Source organism: Passer montanus, unplaced genomic scaffold (genome assembly GCF_014805655.1).
Source record: "Passer montanus isolate IOZ18808 unplaced genomic scaffold, ASM1480565v1 scaffold27, whole genome shotgun sequence".
Taxonomy (NCBI): Eukaryota; Metazoa; Chordata; class Aves; order Passeriformes; family Passeridae; genus Passer; species Passer montanus.
This window is the reverse complement of record NW_024367372.1, coordinates 1,378,906-1,397,093: the sequence shown is the minus strand read 5'-3', so window position 1 is coordinate 1,397,093 and position 18,188 is coordinate 1,378,906. Positions and strand designations below refer to the sequence as shown.

Below are 18,188 nucleotides of genomic sequence, written 5' to 3'. Positions count from 1 at the left end.
CCTTAAAAGCATCCAGTTCCAAGCTCCTGACCTCGAAATGAACACTTCCACTGTCCCAGGCTGCTCCAAGCCCTGTCCAGCCTGTCCAGGGACACTTCCAGGGATCCAGGGGCAGCCACAGCTGCTCTGGGCACCCTGGGCCTCACCACCCCTTTTCTGAGTAAAAAAGTCTTTCCTGCTAACTAATATTTCCTAATATGAACCTCCTCTCAGTTTGAAGTAATTTCCTATTCTGTCTGCAGGCAATTAGAGGAGACAGAGTCCACAGAAGCCAGAATAACTTAAACAATATCCCCATATGCCCCTTCCCACAAGAAACACAACTGCAAGAAAACAACACATTACCCTCCTTGATTTTTTTTTTTTTAGGTTTTTTTTTTTTTTTTTTTTTTTTTTAAGAGCAATTCCCAGCTTACCCAGCCTATATCTTTCCCCCCTTCCCAGTGTTATCAAACACCAAGCAGGAACAGCACTGTGGAGGTAGAACCAAGATTGTTGTTTTTAAGACAAGAGTTACCATAGCAAACATTTAACTTAATCAGTAGCTCGGTGAAAAGGCACAGAGCCCATTTCTTATCTCTCAGGCTTTATCTGTACTTCTAAAGAACACTAATTTTACCACTGAAATCACATGGCAAGCTCTTAAGCAAAATGTGATTTCTTGAAGAGGGCTCATCTCAGATAAACTTTTTTCACCCCCAACACCTCAACAAAACCAGGGTGTTTTCACTTACAAAAGATTGTTCTAACTGAAGCTCATCAGCTGCTACTGCAGCTACAGTGCAAATAAAAGTCCAGCCCATGGCTGTGGAAAATCTCCAACGTTAGAAAGCAAACAGAAAAGTTAAGCCTGTGTTTAAAATAGATTTGAGTGTGGAAATCCACAGTTTGACAGAAACTGATAACAGCTAAGACCAGCTTATCATGAGGAAGTGCACAAAGTTTTTCAAAGTTTGCAGGGAGATAGATATAAGAACACTTGTGAGAGACACATAACAGATACAGAAGATGAAGCCACACCCTCACCAAATCAGAAATAAACTTTTGTGGCAACAAAACTCAGCCCAGCAAGACGCTGTTCTGAGTTGAGCCAAGTATTTCCAGCAAGGACCGAGGAGGATTTTGGCCTGGGTTACACTTAAGTCATCTAAGAGCAACCTCTAGTGGTGTTTCCAGACAGGTAGCAACACCTTCAGGAGGGAAGGACACAGCAGAACTGTTCTGGCTTGCTTCCAGGGGCTTTCCAGAGCAGCCATGGGATAGGCTTTGCACTGTTCCTGCTCCCTGCACCACGCTGAGCAAGACACCTTCTGAAAAGAAAGGCTTGAGTTCAAACCAAGTACAGGAAACCTCATTGGTTTTGCTCCAAAATTACCAAATGTAGGTCCATTGCTGAACTCTGGTTAAGTAACACAGATAATTAAGTCATGACCATCCAAGGCTTTTTGTATTTTCCTCAAATCTATTTTTAACAAAGTTCCAAACCAACATGCTTCTGTCTGCACCAAACTCCCATCATCTGAGGGAGTAATACAAGTGGGTACCCATTTGGTTAAACTCTAACTTGTCCCATGTCAAATTAGACAATTTAATTAGTTACACCCCTCCACCCACAGATTTTCTAGCTATATCCCAGCAGCCAGGGCCTGGAATGTCTCCTCTGTGGAAGAAAACCCTGTACCCTCACACACAAAGAGTTTATCCAGCCAGTGGGATCAGAGCGATTCCAGCACTTGTGTTCTAACCACCAAAATCAAACTCATGCAGGATTTTGTAAACCATGTTGTAGACAATAATGTATGTTGAGCTTAAACATGAAACTACAACACTGCAGGAGCAATTCAGGACCCTTAGAGCTGAGGATGCTGATTAAGCCAATTTGAAGTGCAGTGTGGATTCACCTATTCAACAGGGAAAGAGACAAATTACTAAATTTTCTATTACAAAATATTTTTAAGTGCCACCTTAACATACATTCTATTAAAAGGGGATGCATTTATCAAGTGTTTTAACTTGACAGAAATTGTCAGAACTTAGGTGGATTACAGACAGATAATCTGAAAGAAAAGAACATTTCACAAGTTACAGAAAGAAATCAGCATATGTGGCATTCAGAAACGAATAATTTGCTTAATAATCCAGAGATGGGTCCAGGAATGCCCTTGGTTCTGCTCCATGCACAGCAGCACAAGCCCAGGTGTTATTCTGGATTGCTTTGGGAGCCGTGTCACGATGGTTTCTTGAAACCTCTTAAAATGGGGTAGATGTTCTCAAATGCCTCACAGAGTTCAGAACGGTCTTTTGCTCCTAAATGGACATTTAAGAAAAAAAAAATTCATGAATAAACAGAGTTCTGAACTTAAACTAAATGCAGTTTAAACCCAGTGAGATTACAAACCATGAAGAAACCCAGGAGATAGAAATTCTGCTTTTACTAGCAAGGTGTTTTCAATCTGCCACCTCAAAGAGCAACACTAAATGCAATTTAAACCCAGTGAGATTACAAACCATGAAGAAACCTAGGAGACTGAAAACACCTTGCTAGTAAAAGCAGAATTTCTATCTGCCACCTCAAAGAGCAATTCCTAGCTTGGTTAGCTTTAAGACTAGTTTTGTTTAATCTGTGGAACCAAAACAACAATTTTCTGCTCTTGACAGGTGCAAAATACTGGCTTTGAAGAAAGAAAAAAAAAAAGCATCTGAGCACCACCATGGTGTTATCTGCTTTAGAATAACAGCTCTGCCTGCTCATGAGGTGAGTGGAAAGGTAGAAACAAGAATTGGAAGGCCTTTATTTCATACTGGGAGTTGTTCCACAGTTTGAGAACTCTCCTTCTCCAGCTCTGAGAAGCAATTTTACTTTTAAGCTGTGTGTTAGGACACCTTTGATTTCAAATCCTTTTCTGTGGTACTGTAAACAAATCTTTAATACCAAGTTTTGCACACAAACTGCATTGCAGTAGGCAGGAACATTCCCTGCCAGCAACACTACTCATGCCAGTCCAACAAACATCAGCTAGAAGAAAACTGCATTTAAATTAGCTAAAAGTGGAATTAAACCCTGCTTAAGTTAAATGTGTAAACCTTTTCTCATGTCCTCACTTGGACATGAATAATTCATCTGCCTCACCACAACTTTTACTTTCAAAAGTAAAGTTACTTTCTTGATTAGGGAAAAAAGCCCCTCCTCACATCTCAGCAAATTCAGTTTATCATTATAGCAGGGCCCAGGACTCACAGCAAAGGACTGAGTGTGCAGCAAGGCCATTACAATTAGTGTACCCCAAAAAACACAAGCATCAGTGGAATGGAACTGACCAGTGTCATTTTACTGACCAGTATGATTTTACTGACCAGTATGATTTTACTGGACCTAAGAAAATTGTGGACGTTGGAGGGGGAAGCATTTAAGCTTTGTCCTGAGTGCCCCATCCTTCAGCTGGCTGAGCTCATTCCTGATTTATGGTTGTGAGAATCTCTGGCTAAGGCAGGCACTTCTCTTGCCTTCCCCGTGTCTCAGAGCTGTGTTGTGAATATGATTACCACATTCAGAGCTTCTGGGAATAAGCACCATTTACCTTTCAGTACATCTGAATATAAGCATTTTCATGAGCTTCACAAAAAGGACGTGCCAGGAGCTCAGGAATTCACCTTTTTTGAAAAAGTCACTTGGGATCTGAGGTACAGGTGTCTGCTGAGCACACTGACTCAGCAGGGCTTTTGCCTCACAGTTTTTTTGCCAAACAGTCTGGAACAAGCTCTTAGATCTCCACCCTTTCCTCTGACAATTCCTACTAAATGTTGTCAGTGAAGTGTTTTAAGAAGTTTGTTTCCTGTCCAAGCAATTTTAAATTGCTTATTGTGAGGTTCCCATTTAAGTGCCTGAGTAGTTGCTGGCATGTCAGCATCCTGTTGGCATCCTCTGCATTGGCATGTGGCATCAGGCTTTGAACAAAAAAAATACTTAACATGGAAATCTGAGACTCTGTATATGAAACAATACAAGATTCTAGTGCAACAATACTGATGTTATCTGCAGAAAACACAGATAAAGCTGCAGCAGCCATTAAAAAGATCCCTGAGTGGCTTTACTGTGGCAAGATACTGATTTTTAGTTAATGTTTAATTTAAATGCTCTCAGAAAGTGAAGCAGTGGGTAGAGGCACAGAGAGGCAGCACTTACCAGTCAGTACAACCTTCCCAGACACAAAGATAAGCAGCACTATCCTTGGTTTGACCATCCTATAAACCAGGCCAGGGAATAGTTCAGGTTCATAGCTGTTCAAAGCAAGCAGGTGAGATTAGTAAAATGGAAATGCTGTTTCAGTGTTGTATGAATGAAGTGCTCTTTAATTACAGTAGCAATAGGGTAGTTAACCACACTGATTTTATCTAGCTGCCCTGAGAAAGGTTCAGGTCGGGTTTTGGACATCTTGAAGAGAAACCTGTTAAAACCAGCTGGAGCTGGTGGGGGATCTTCATGCTGACTTTTAAAGACTTGTGAGCCACTTGTGATTAGTCATGGCCTTGGAACCTTTATTGTAATCTTCAAACAGGCCTCAAATCATGGAATGGCCTGGCTTAAAAATCTCCTCATTCCACCCCCTGCCATGGGCAGAGACACCTTCCACTATCCCAGTTTGTTCCAAGGCCCAGCCAACCTGGCCTGGAACACTTCCAGGGATCCAGGGGCAGCCACAGCTTCTGTGGGCACCCTGTGCCAGGGCCTCCCACCCTCACAGAAATCTTTCTTAGTCTGCAAAGAGCCCTTATCAGGAAGCATCCTGTGCAACTAAGACAAGATAACAGCCAATGTAAATATTTAATACATATCTATTCCTAAATGAAATGCAAACTATTAGATGCAGTGCTAATAAAAGACAACTGAATTTTGGCTTTGTCAGTGCTGGAATCATCCTTTCCTGATGGCAGTATCTAGTTTTGAACAAGCTGATCTCACAGGTACAACATGCCCTCACTCATCTCCAGCTTTACTTTCAATTCTTGGCTAAAGAACATCCAAACAGAACTGAAACAATATCCCAGAAAAACACAGTATACCTGCAATTCTGCATTTTGCAAGTGCAGTTTGGCTTCATGCCTGAAGGTTGGAAACCTTATCCCTGCAGACAGGAATTTGCTTTGCTGGTACTTAAGAGGCCACCTTGGTATTAAAATCCACAGTGGAGCTGATGCTTCAGGTTTAGCTTTTATATTTTTCAGATCCTGTGCTGCTTTAGTCTGTGGGGCTGGGCTTCACATCAGGGGATGGTTCTGATGGTGTAGTTCTGAGCTCTCTGCACAGAGCAGGGACACAAAACAATTCCTGCTCTAGCTGGGGACAAAGGACAAATGATCCAAATCTCAGCCCCAAGAGCATAAACAACGTGGGCTGCAGAGAGAAAAACAAGCAGGATGGGACTGCAGGGGCTAAAGCTGGAATTGGACAATTAACTCCAATACGCAAATGGAGCAGAACTTATAAAAGTGTGAGACCCTGTGACTGGTGATCCATTTTGGTTCACCTGGGGTGCAGCCCTGGCTGGGCTCTTGTGCTGCCCAAAGTGGATCCATGGAGGAGATCCTTTGAATAAATCCCTGCTTTATTCTTGAACTCTGTCCAGTCTCTGTTCTAGGTCAGCCTGCACAGGGCATCAGAGCAGAGGCACGGACCAGGCTCAAGTGGCCTCAGACCCTGCTGCCAGGTGCACAGGGCTGTACCTGATCTCCTCCTACCTGCTGAACTGCTGGTGGGTGAGAACCAAGCCTTCCAGGCGGATGGGGAACCTCACATCACAGCTCCCCACCATATTCTGGATCTTGAAGTCCAAGAACTTGGCAGGGAAGCCGAGCTTCTGCACCACCCGTGCATATTTCCTGGCTGCCAGCCTCGACTGCTCTTCACTGAGGGAAGAAACCTTTATTGTAATCTCCAAACAGCCCTCAAATCATAGAATCCCACAATGGCTGGGGCTGGAAGAGACCTTAAAGCCCATCTTGTTCCACCCCCTGCCATGGGCAGGGACACCTTCCACTATTCCAGGGTGCTCCTGTCCAGCCTGGCCTGGAGCACTTCCAGGGGGATGGGGCTTTTGACTGAAGGAAGAGCAAAGGAGAAAAAACAATTTATTAACTTATTTGTTAAAATAACACTTATTTGTGCTTTCCTCTGCTCTTGAGGTGGAATTCAGTTTGTAGCCACCACTGTGCTACTCTGCACTACAGAAAAAGAGATCCTGCTGCTCAAAATAGCAAGGTTCCCTTCCCCAGAACTGCTGCAGGGAGCTAAAAAGAGTAAGGCACTTGTTCATTCACCTTCCTGTGGTCTGGTTGAACCCACTGGAGATGTTTCATCACTCAGAGGTTCCCCTTCTGAGAGGTTTCTCAGTTCCTCAAAACAGCTCAGCGCTGATCCAGGAGTTAAACTGCAGCACCAGTACAGTCACCTACCTTGGGTGGTGGTAGAGGCTGGAGAAGAGGTCTCTTAAGCATGAATTAATTAATTCTAATTGACTGTTTTGGGATATAAAAAACAAAGCTGACTGCTGAACTTCAGGGGAAAAAAGCTTCAGAGTACAGAAATAAACTTTTGCTTTCCCCAATTCCCATTTCCTCTAGAGGCAGATGTGTTGACTGGTGAACACAGACACTAAAGGGAGACTTGACAGACACAAGTTATGTCCTAAACACTTTTAAAAATCAGTGAGAAATGCAAATAATCCCTTAACAATTTCTGGGAATTTCAGCAGCTTTCCTACTGATGTCTGCCTAGCTCAATCTAAATTCAAGGACAGAAGTACACTGTTCAGAAATTGCTAAAGTGCCATCATAAAGAAAGCAAGTTTTTCAATATCAGTGCTTCACTTTTTCTTGCAATTAGTCCTTTGCTAGATGTTTTACGCAAGACTTTTCAGACATTCTCCATCAGAATATATGCATAGCTGCAAGACCCAGACCTTTAGAGGGAAGGGAAAAACTAGAAAAATACCTTTTTGCTCCTGTGCAGACCATTTTTCCTGAACTGAAGATGAGTGCTGTTGTTCGTGGCTCCCTGATTCTCATGATCACAGCAGCAAACCTCTACAAATCCAAAGGAAAACCTGACAGGAATTAAGCTGTATTTCTATTCAGTCTTGCAACAATTAAAACTTTCTAAGCTTGTCACAACACATATTTTCTTTTTAAGTGTTTCTTTCCCACCCTGAAGTTATTTCCCAGCCACCTAGGAGCAGAGGAGTTAAGACCCCAGTCACAGGAACATTGGGATCAATCAGCACTGGGAAAGGGAAGTGAGGGTAAAGCTCTGAGTCCAAGATTTACCTTTGGGTTATACTCTGCATTTCTGGCACGCAAAGCTATGTTCTTCAGATGCAGTTTACAACCCAAGTTTACAGTTGACACGATATTCCTGAGGAACGAGGGAGGAATTTTCTCATTGCAAAATCCAGCCACTGCAGAGCCAACCCCAGTAGTACAGTCACATTCCAATTAATAATTGCCATCGACTGATTTCCTGCCTGTCTCTTCCCCACTCAAGCATTAAGCTACTTCTGGCAAAACTTAGGTAATTCAATCCAAAACTGCGCTTTGAGATAGAACAAAGTGTGAAATTTTTAGTCTCTGAGAATTATAAGTTTGTGTGTCTTCCAAAAACTGCATCACTGAAGCCTTTCACACCTTGGGATTGAACCATTACTGACTATTTAGAGTTACCACAGCACCTAAAGTAGGTAGGGGTGGGTTATTTCCTACAGATATAAACTATTCCAGATTTGCTCTATCTTAGACAGAACAGCACCTTTTAATGAGGCCAGAGATTCTCATACTCAGTTGTGTTTCTCCTTTTGAAAAGGCACAGTGACATCTTTTAACCCCTGGAGTCTGCTGTCATCCTTCACATTCTCCTTCCTGGAGGAAATCCTCCTTCTCAATATATTCATATTTTTATCCAATATTGTCAGTTCATTTTCTCCACCTCTCCCCTTCAAGAGGAGGAAAAAAAAAAAACCAACAAAAAACTACTCCTACAAAAAGCTACTCCTGTAGTTTTGTGGCTTATTTAAGACCATGTCATGCTTGCTACATTTTCCAAGTGAAAAATCAGAGCAACACCTTGCAGTTTAAGCCAAACTCTGACTGTGGTGTGTGTGCTACATAAATAACACAACTTACTGTAGCTGGGGGACTATTCCAGAACTTTCTGAGGCAGATGTTGCCGGGGTGATCGGAGTTAGAGGAGTCAGGGGAGGACACACGCCAGGTGCTTCAGGAGATGGCTGAGCTGCACCTGGATGTGACAAGCTGCTTTCATCCATGAAAACACCACTCTCCTCCTTACTTGGTAGTGACCCATCAAGCTCTTTTTGGGTTTCATGACCATCCTCTGAGAGGTTTTGTTCTTTGTTATCTTGGGTGACATCTGGGAGAAAGCTGAGGTCCACGGAGGAGAAGTCTGTATGGAGCTCCTTGGACTGACTTAACTGGGAAGATGCTTGAATTGGAAGTTCTAAATCATAAGGGCTCACAGGAGAGAACAGATGAGGACTAGTGGAGAAGTCATCCTTGAATTAAGAAAAAGTGCCATTAAGGGTCTTGTATTAAAACAGTGACTGTAATAGGGAGAGTAAATTAAGATTAATCTTCAATGAGGAAGTTTCAATAATTTTCCTCCAGTGTATATTTTAGCAAAGACTAGTTTTAAGGTTGAAAGCATATCCTTTGCTTTCCTGTGAGCATGTAAAAATCCAGATAGCTCGCATAATGCATTTTCACCACAGTCCATGGTTTCATCACTGAAACCTGGGATACATGAAACATCACTGAAACCTTCATCACATGAGCTCCTGGGACAGCGCAAATTGAGAAATGCAGGTACAACAGTGGCACTTCACCCTTCACAGCCACTGTCCCACCTCAGCCATGCACACAACCACGTTATCACACTCATGAGTTTTTCCAAGGAAGACAGACAGAATTTTCTGGCTGTTTTCTCTCCCATTCTGTATGTGATTCCATTTCCTCTCTCTGCTAGCAGGGGACAGTGTCAGCTTTGCTTTGTGCAACAGAGGGCAGCAGCTCACAGAACCAGCAGCAATTAATTGCTCAGCTCCTGGAGGCCACCAGCCTGAATGAAGCTTTAGATGAGCAGAAGGAACTAAAAAAAGCCTCACCACAGTCAGCAGAACCAAGCACACAACACACCTGCAAGTAAGGTCTTTCATACTGATGTCCCTCTTTATCAACTATTCACTATTAAAAGCTTTTTAAAAAGCATCATCATGTCAATGAGACAAGAATTTCAGGACAGAATTTATTCCTCTCTGGTGCATAAGCCTCTTTCTGAAGGTGGTTTCGGCCAACATCCACAGCAGGTGACAGCTTGGACTAAAGAATCCATACAAGAGGTTTTGTGTTTAATCAGGCATTTTTAGGTTCAAGAGCCAGAAAGACTTGAAAAGTCCAAGCACAAATCATAACAGGGAATGGTGTGTGAGGCCCTCGAGTTGGCAGCAAGTGCCTGACCTCCAGCAGGAGCAGGATTTCCAGATCAATGCTTCCCAGCCCTGAGCTAGTGCTGCTCTCTTCTAGTCAGCTCACTTGGCAACCCAGCCATGCACATGGGGACATCTCTGCTCCTACTTTGCAGTATATCTGGAAAACTCTGACAAAGTCACAAATCCTCCCAGAGAACCCTCACTAGCCTGAAGACAGATGCAATCAGGAAAGCATTGCCAACACGCACAATTAAAACTGCTTCTAAAACTGACTTCTAAATGCAGAGCCCCACAGAAGATCTGGTGGGGCAGGGTGCTGTTGAATAAGTTTAGGTACTCCTTTACTCTTTAGAAAAAAAGGATCAAATATTTAATTAACAGTTACAAGTAAAATATTATGGAATCACAAAAATACATCTATTTTAAATAGATATTTTTCAAGGCAGCAGCAAGGGAAGAAAGTCACAGTCCCTGCAAGAATTTCAGTGGACTAAGGATTAGCTGTACAGGAGCTCATTAGGAAGGTTTTGTAGTAACCACAGCATAGAGAAAATGATACAAAAGCTCCCTGTGAGACTACTCACATCATACTAATGGGCATCAAAGAATGATCATAACAGTAAAAAAAACACCCACAAACAAACAACCAACGCCAGTTTGTGACATATCTTAAAGAAGCTGATGGAGAAACGAGTGGCACATGAGGCTGGAAGTATCACACAGATGTGAAGTTTTCAAAAAGTAGAGTAAATTGCATTGAGCAGGTAGAAACAGAAAGCAAATTTTTCTTTCTGATCAGGTTTGCACCTAAGAGGTCTGAGGAAAAGCCCTGATAGGGTTAAGTGCTGGGGAATATTTCCTTCTTGTCAGACAGATGCTCAGAGGCTGCAAAAGGGGCACAAGACCATGTTTGCATTGGGCTGGCTGCCAAGGGTTATTGCTATAGACTCTGGGTTAATTAACTTCACCAAGGCCCCATCAACTGCATAGCTTTGGACATCTCCCAGCAGCTCCAGGGAGGAGATTTCACTCACAGATCCTGTCTGAGATCTCTCAGTTTGGGGCAGCTTGAGGGGAAACAGCCTTTTTCACTTCCACTGCAGAAATCCCTGCAACTCAGGTAGACACAAATCAAATCCAGCTGCCTTAAGCAACAAACTTGGATTATTTTTTTCTTTTCCTCCCTGCAGTAATATCACACATCTGCTACTATCAAGGGGACCAGCAAACATGAAATATAAAAAGCTCACTAGCACTTATAAAAGCCGTATTATGCATTACCACATTATATACTTTGTGAAAGCACATTCAGAGCGCTTTACCCACTGCCACGGGATAGTCTCTGGATTTAAACAGCTCATGCTAAGCCTGTTTTCTGAGCTGAAAAGTAGTTTACAACAGGATGTAAAGAAGTTTTGTTCCCTGAGTAACGATGTGTAACTCAGCTGTGGAGCCCAGCCCTCTCCCAGTTGTTCCTACAACCACCTGAGATCAGGACGAGTCTAGCTAAACCAACACACTTGGCTTTTCCTTTGAATCACACCGTTTTACAACAGCTTTTCCTGATGAAAATTAGGCATTTATGCATTTGCGCAAGGCTCCTTAAACAAAACAGCATTTTTATTCGAGTGTTTCTTTGAAATGCTTCCTCAGCCCTCTGAAGAGCACATGTCACTGGGTTGGCTGGGGGAGCAGAAAAGGGAATGATGAGATTTACACGTTGCTTATGGCGGGTGGAGGACGACCACGCCAAACACCGAAATAAGGAATTTTTGCACACATTTACTCACCCGAACGGGAGATGCGAGCCTGCTGCCCTCTCGGTGCCCACCAGCACCCGGGCTGAGCCTCGCAGGCAGCATCCCACGGCCAGCGTTTAAACGCAGCCGCATCGTCCCTCTTGGCAGGGAGCTCCTCCATACTTCCGGCAGCTCCAGGACAGCAGGAACCCCCGGGACAGGGAGGAACCCCCGGGACAATGGAATTTGGGGCTCATCCCGGCAGGATTGCGGTAATGACGCAGTTGAGGTGCGGCTGCGGGGCTGCTCCCAGCGCAGCGTTGGTGGTATAGTGGTGAGCATAGCTGCCTTCCAAGCAGTTGACCCGGGTTCGATTCCCGGCCAACGCAGCTTCAATTTTCTTTTTTCTCCTCCTTCCTTGATTTTTTCTTTCCTCCCTTACCTGCCCGCTGCAGCTCTCCAGGTACCGCTCCAGCGGCGACACGCCCTCCATGGGCACAGCCACCGACACAAAGCTGCCAACCCTGCTCCGGTGCTGCTTTTAACCCCCAGGTGCCACGTGTCAGGGAGCAGAGCCCATCACAGCGGGGAGCTTTACCCTCATCTACCAGCCTTGGAGCCTCTGGTCTGCCTGCACGGCTGTCTGAGAGGGTTTGCCCCATCCTGCAGGATTACAGAAATCGGGGTGCTCTTGCGTGCTTTACAAGAGCCTAAAACACAACCTGTGCCCGAGCTCCTCTGAGCCTGCGGGCTGAAGAGGAATGAACTTGGACCTTGTAGTTAGTAGTACCAAATATAGTTTAGACCTTGCACAGATGAAGCTTTTCAGCAAGTGTCATGTGCCCCTTAATTTCTCCCACCTGCCTCTGGTCCTTCCAGAAGGGCCCCCGCAGCCAAAAGTGTAAATCAAACTGAAGGTGTTGTGGTGAATTGGTTTATTCTCAGTTGGGTTAACGCTGCTTGAGGGGGGGCAGGGAGAAGTCTTTACACTTTACATTCACTGTCCTCCCCGTGCAGGCATTTCCCCTCTGGAGTGTACTTCTGCCCTCTGTGAGTGATGATTTAGGGCCATTCCCTTTTCCCATGTCCCAGTGTGAGGCAGCATGTTCCCAGGGAGGAGCTCATGGCTGCTGGATGCTCTGGGAGTCTCACACTGCTGACACAGTTTGGCTTGGGTGCCACTTGAGTTGATGCCAGCAGTTGCTGTCTGATTTGTTCCTTCTCTCCTGTCCTGTTCCTGTGTGGGGATGGATGGATGGATGGATGGATGGATGGATGGATGGATGGATGGATGGATGGATGGATGGATGGATGGATTTCTGTGGAGGCACAGCTGGCACCACATCCCCGTGCCTGCCTGGTGGGTTGTTGTGATCACTGCACTGTTGCTCTGCCAGACAGGACTTTACTGTGAGATTTGCTTACAAACAGCAAGCTGAACTGAAGAAACCCTTTGGAAGAAGATGTCAAAGCTCAGACATGCAGCAGGTCCTTGGGAGGTGCTGCCAGGCTCCTCTTACTGCTCCAGAGGTGCAAAGGCTTAGATTAATGCCCTTTATCCATGGCTGATGAGCATCCTTCCCTCCTCAGCCAGCCTGCTGGGCTTGTTTGTGGTGTTTCTGGGACTCACAAGTGAGTAATAAAAGGTGCCAAATCCTCCCAGCTCCAGAAAAATCCAGCCTCAAGCAGGTTGGTTTACATCACACAGCCTGTCCTGGAGGCAAATCAGGCAGCAAAGCAAGGAGAGGACTCAGAGAGGTTGTGCTTTAAATTAGGGAGGCTGGTGGAGCTAGCTCGGGTCAGCTCAGGATGGTTAAATCTAAAATGTCCCATTTAGGGCTGGCAGGTGATTGGGGTGCTCACAGACAGCTCCATGATCTCAGCTGCATTTGTGGGCACTGAGGGCTGTGCTCGGGGGCTCTGCAGTGCCAGCCCAGCCCTCACAGCTGCTCCCTGAGAGCCTTGTGGGCTTGCCCTGCCCTCAGAAACCATTGAACTGAGCAGAGGGATCGTGCTGAGTGTTGCCCTTGCAGTGACATCTCAGGGGAAGGAGGCTGCTGCTCCCCCAGTGGGTGACACTGCTGCTCTGCTTCAGTTGGGAAGCTGGGGGAGCTCCTGGGGCTCCCCTGGTGTGGCCCTGCCTGTAGCACTGCAGCTGTAGTGCTGTGAATCTCCTCAGCTAATTAATCCTTCATTGCAGAACCCCCTGGAGAGGAGACATGCTCATCCTGAAGCCCCTGGGAATTGTTTTGTCTGCATTTTTTGAACCTGAGATACAGAAGGTCAAATAATGGTGTTCAAGTGAGCGAGGCTACATCAGAGAGGAACATAAAATATAAATCTCTCGATACTGGTGTTGTTTCTTGCCTTGAATAAGGACAAATGGCAGGGGCACAAGGAAGCATTGAGATTTTGGATGAGTCATGGAGTATGGTGTCTCAGGTTAAATAGGTGAAAGATTATTTATCCATTTGAAGAAGGGAAAGGGTTTAGAAGGCTAAGAGAGCCTCTGAGGATCCAAGAGTCACACTGTGTGTGCAATTCAAGCTTTCAGGGCAGCTTTGCTGCAGGGGAAGGGTCTGCTGGCCACTGCCCAAAGGAGGGCAGCTCTGGCTGTGCCTCAGGAGGGCTCTGTGCTCACAGACTCCTCCTCCAGGGAGGCTCCATGAGGGGGGTGTGCAGTGCTGGGAGCCCCAGGGAGGGCAGGTCCAGAGAGCAGGAGGCACCAAATCCCCTCAGCCTCCCAACTGCTGTGTCTCCTTAGTCAGCAGAGGCATCATTCCCTCTCTGCTCTTTCCTTCTTCAGCAGGAGACTGAGCCCTGCCATGGGTTGGACAGATGTTAATGCAAAATGCACCACTTAGAACTCATGAGACCTACCTGCTTGATTTCAAATCATCCAAATCAAATGTTAGAAAAGGCAACTATTTTTCCCATGCAGATTTTTAAAAAGATTATTTCTCTCTCCAACTGCCTGGGGTTCCACCCACCCACTTTTTTTCCCCTCTCCCTCTCTTCTTTTCCTTCCATTCTCTTTCCCCCATCTTTTAAATTCCTTTGGGAAGCAGCAGCCATCCCGATCCAGCCCAGGTGAGTCAGGGCAGGACTCTCAGAGCAGGGAAGGAGCAGCTGGGGGAGCCCTCCCTCAGTTCAGTGACCGCTGATGAATCACTGCAGTGCAGAGTTACTGTCATGATGAATTGCCATGAGCCTTAATTAGCAAATTGGTTAATTTTACTTAGAAAGTTGATGATTAGCTCAACAATAAGTGCTTTGTGTGTCCTTTGTGAGAGTCATTCAATATCACTCTTCCTTGGATAACTAATTGGGGAAGGCTGTTCCACAGAGCTCCTGCTAGCTCGCCTCAATCAGCCTCTTCAACATTTCTGCAGAGGCACTGCTGCGTCACCTGGGTGCTGTAATCTCATTAGGGGATGGGACTAATCACAGGAGACTTCCAAAAACCTGGAAGGGACAAGGAGCAAGTCATTAAGGAACCTCTACCTGTTTAATTCATCAGTGCTCTGCACAGCTGCATGCTATTCTAGCATGCCCTAAATGCCTTGCTGCTTGCTTTGAAGTTGGTTAATCTGGTTTGGCTTTATCTTATCTTTTTTAGGAGGTAGTTTGAGAATTAAAAGCTTGTGACTGACAGTGTTCTTCTTTCTGCTCTCCTGAGCTTTATGCTAAACCTTTATAGCTGTAATTGTCTCAGAAGAGTGGAGCTTGCCTCAGGTGTAGCTTCCATCTCCTGGTGCCCTCACTGCCTGCAGCGTTAAAGCTCTGCCTTTGCAGCACGTAGAAGAGCAACTGAGAGCTGGACCATGTTCCAAGTTAAAAATCAATATGTTATGCACAAGATGTCTCCAAATTCAGCACTTTGTAATTAGTCCAGGAGTCAGCACCCCTCTGTCAACAGCAGGATCCAAGTCTTGTTGTGGAGGTTGTTCCTTCTGTGTGGTTTAGCCTTGTTTTGGTCCCTGTGCCTTGATTCCCATCATGGCAGGGACGTACACAGAGTGAGATGCTGAGGGGAACTTGGAGAGGGTCAGAGAGAGCACCAGGTGAGCTTCAGTCAAGTCATTGGGAGCAAAGGATCTGCACAGAGCTGGAAAAGCTCTCGAGAAATGCCTGCAGCCCAAAAGAAAACTTGGAGATGCTGGAGTGCCTTTGGTCTGACAAGTGTGACCATCACCTTCATACTTACCTGTCCCGTAATACTCCATTCCAGACCTCATCAATGCCTGGCAGTATCAGCAGATACTGGATTGATTGCTGGGGAAGGAAAGAAGTTGCCATGACTACTCACCGAGTGAGTAATTTGACTTTTAATTGTGTATTATTTACCATTATTATCGGGTTGTGGTGGTGTAAACGTGAACAGAATCAGGTCCATTAGAGCTGATACCTGGGTCTAACTTTACCTGTGTAAATCAGGGGTAACCCTCTGCAGAAGTGAGGTTACAATGGCTGGGAGCTGAGCCAGAATCCAGGATCCAGTGTCATTTCCCAGGTTTGCTGGGTGATGGGAAGGGCTGTAACTTCCCATTTACCCCCTAGTGCTGTGTGCCCCTCCCTGGATCAGGTGATGCAGCCCCAGTCACACAATGGTAAGGCTGCCTCTTTGCCCTGCTTAAACTGGGCCTCTCTTACTCTATGAGAAGGGCAGTCATGGGGCAATTTGATACTCTTTGCAAACATTAGGGGACTCTGAGCATTTGTGTGCTATGCCTGCCATACTCACTGGAGGAGAGCAGGGTGTGTTGGCCTTTGGATCAGGGAAGAAAATCACTTCTGTCAGTCGGGAAAGGAGTAAACTGGCCAGAAAAGAGCCTTTTTTTTTTTTCCTGGCTTCTACAGCTCTATTATGTGCAATGGAGACACTAGCTGCCCCCATGTCAGAGAATTGCTGAGAACCAGACCCAGAGAGGATTGCCAAATTTTCCACTGAATGCCAGAGGAAGAGGCACTGTAAGTAGAAGTCATCTGTCTCAACTGAAAGGCTGAATGGTGGCTTGAAAACTGTACAGTTAACTTCATTTAATTTTCCTATCTGTGTCAGGCAACAAACTGATTAAAGGAAAGCATTCTGTGTGTTGTTTGCATAGAAATCCACTCATCCTGGCCCAGCCTCATGTGGGGCAGGGCACAGCAGTCTATTTTTTATTTTTCATCCTGTGTTGTATTTAAAATGTGGCCAGAAAAGGGAGGGGGGGAATGGGATGAGGAAGGTTTTAAACATTGGCTGCCACCTTAATTGCAGCCTAGCAATGAATGGCTGCAGGCTTTCTTGGACAGCTCCTGTGTGAATGTCACACACAAATCCAGCTGACACCTGGGGTCAGAAGTATTCTTCTGTGCTTTTTGTTAAGTCATCTTTCCCATTCTTGTGCCAAAGGGTCTGGCTAAATTGAATTGCATTTAAATGAGGTGAGTGTGTGATGGATCATGCGAGGGCTCCTGTTTCCCTCCAAGTTTTGTGGCAAATCTCTCTAATGCAAACACCGTGTCTCATACCTTGAACTCACTGCTGCAATTAAATACTGATCCTTTAAGCCTTATCTGGAAAAACAATATAGTAATAGCAGTCCTGTGTGTTTGCACAGAAAAGGAGAGGTGTGCACGCAGCAGATGCTGGCAGACCTCTGCTAATTCACTTTGCAGGGGTCACGGTCACATTGGAGACACCAGCAGTGACATTAGCATGTCCAGACCTTCAGTGCAAACTCTCCAGGAATTAGAGCATGTTCTGTGATGCCTTCACTGCTGTGTCAGCTGAACTGTGACACCACCACAGTTTCGATCAGCTTATTGTACAACTAAATGCAAATACAATGAGTCAAAGAAGGGTGCTGACCAATGACTGAATTCCCCCTAAAACTGAGTTTTGGCTGAGTGATCAGCAAGATAGAATGACTGACACTGGAATGAGTCTGCAGGGCACACAGCTCGGTGATTAGTCAGTTCTCATTACCTCTTCCTCCAATTAACGTCAGCAAATCAGTGCTCCTGAATCAACGAGGACCTCGGGAGAAACGAAGCTTCCCCAAAACGCTGCCAGATGTCAGCAGAAGCTCCGATCCCCTCTCCTTGATGGTTCTGTACTTTTAACACACATAATTAACTGTTAACACCGTCCTGTTTCTGTCACTCCAGCCCTTCACCCGTGCTCTGCTGATGAATGCTGTTGGTTTAGCTGTGATGGAGGAGTCTGTGCCCAGCTCTGCTGCCTCCTGCTCCTGCACTTCATCTCATTTCCATGCTCATCCCAGCCAAGCAGGAGCCCAGCCTGAGATCCCTTTTGTTACAGCTTCATCACTCCATTTGGCTCTTCCTCCCTCCTCCTTGCTGTCTTTGCAGTTTCCCTCCAACAGCATTTGGCTTTTATGGTCAGCCTCTGGAAGTGCAATATGAGTGAATTTTCCCCATTCTTTCCATGATACTGTAGGGAATATTTTTTATATATTTTTGGTATCTGCAGGCTGTGGAAGAAGCTCACTTGTCACAGTGCCCTTCATTACAAAGGTGTTATTTTTTTCCTCTTTTTTTTTTTTCCTGTGACTTGTCAAGAATAATTAAATGCTGTGATTTCTTTGGCCTCCCTTCAATGGGCATTTACCCAACTCATAAATACAAGAGTAGCTCCCCTGAAATCTGTTTCCACTCAGGTAGAGTTGTGAAGGTTTGCTCAGTGATGCTCTGAGGAAAATGAAGAACCCGGATGGGCTAGAGTTTGGGAGTTAGTTGTTCTCTAAAACCCAAACAGTGTTGCTCAGATCAATTAATATTTGCTTATTAACCTTAAAAATACATTCATCCCTAGGTATTTTCACAGTCCTCTTTGCTCCCAAATTGGCAAGGGCAGTGCTGCTGTCCAAAATAAATGAAGTGTGTGAAGACAGACAGTTTAAAGGCATTGAGGAATTTCAGACCTTTTACATCTCACTCAGCTTTC

The 18,188-nt window shown here is 45.2% G+C and overlaps 1 protein-coding gene, 2 long non-coding RNA genes and 1 other non-coding gene across 6 annotated transcripts; 2 read left to right on the top strand and 2 right to left on the bottom strand.

The window, feature by feature from the left end:
• Nucleotides 1-578: 578 nt before the first annotated feature.
• TBPL2 (TATA-box binding protein like 2) lies at nt 579-11,933 on the bottom strand. 2 transcript variants are annotated; one of them, XM_039712707.1, is made up of 7 exons: nt 11,676-11,933; nt 8,173-8,561; nt 7,321-7,408; nt 6,989-7,080; nt 5,737-5,904; nt 4,184-4,278; nt 579-2,307 (listed from the first exon to the last, which is right to left on the bottom strand). In XM_039712707.1, the coding sequence occupies exons 1-7, from the start codon at nt 11,724-11,726 to the stop codon at nt 2,228-2,230; spliced, it is 963 nt and encodes a 320-aa protein (XP_039568641.1). In that variant the 5' UTR covers nt 11,727-11,933; the 3' UTR covers nt 579-2,227. The 2 variants fall into 2 exon arrangements, with proteins under 2 accessions (XP_039568641.1, XP_039568642.1); XM_039712708.1 differs by lacking the exon at nt 5,737-5,904.
• Nucleotides 11,551-11,622, top strand: TRNAG-UCC. Its single transcript has one exon. It is a non-coding gene; the product is annotated as a tRNA-Gly (tRNA).
• A 2,632-nt stretch (nt 11,934-14,565) lies between the features above and the next one.
• On the bottom strand, nt 14,566-15,745 carry LOC120503821. Its single transcript, XR_005627850.1, has 3 exons — nt 15,658-15,745; nt 15,441-15,508; nt 14,566-14,698 (listed from the first exon to the last, which is right to left on the bottom strand). It is a non-coding gene; the product is annotated as an uncharacterized LOC120503821 (long non-coding RNA).
• LOC120503820 lies at nt 14,690-17,652 on the top strand. 2 transcript variants are annotated; one of them, XR_005627848.1, is made up of 4 exons: nt 14,690-15,297; nt 15,465-15,545; nt 16,094-16,204; nt 16,898-17,652. It is a non-coding gene; the product is annotated as an uncharacterized LOC120503820 (long non-coding RNA). The 2 variants fall into 2 exon arrangements; XR_005627849.1 differs by lacking the exons at nt 14,690-15,297; nt 15,465-15,545 and adding an exon at nt 15,754-15,843.
• Nucleotides 17,653-18,188: the final 536 nt, after the last annotated feature.

Bases quoted from the DNA above. Each gene is read 5' to 3' on its own strand.
- TBPL2 (XM_039712707.1), bottom strand. From the start codon at position 11,726: ATGGAGGGCGTGTCGCCGCTGGAGCGGTACCTGGAGAGCTGCAGCGGG. The intron at 8,562-11,675 runs GTAAGGGAGGAA...TCTTAATTCAAG, and splicing joins TGGAGAGCTGCAGCGGGCAG to GATGACTTCTCCACTAGTCC. The intron at 7,081-7,320 runs GTAAATCTTGGA...TTGGATTTGTAG, and splicing joins ATGCAGAGTATAACCCAAAG to AGGTTTGCTGCTGTGATCAT.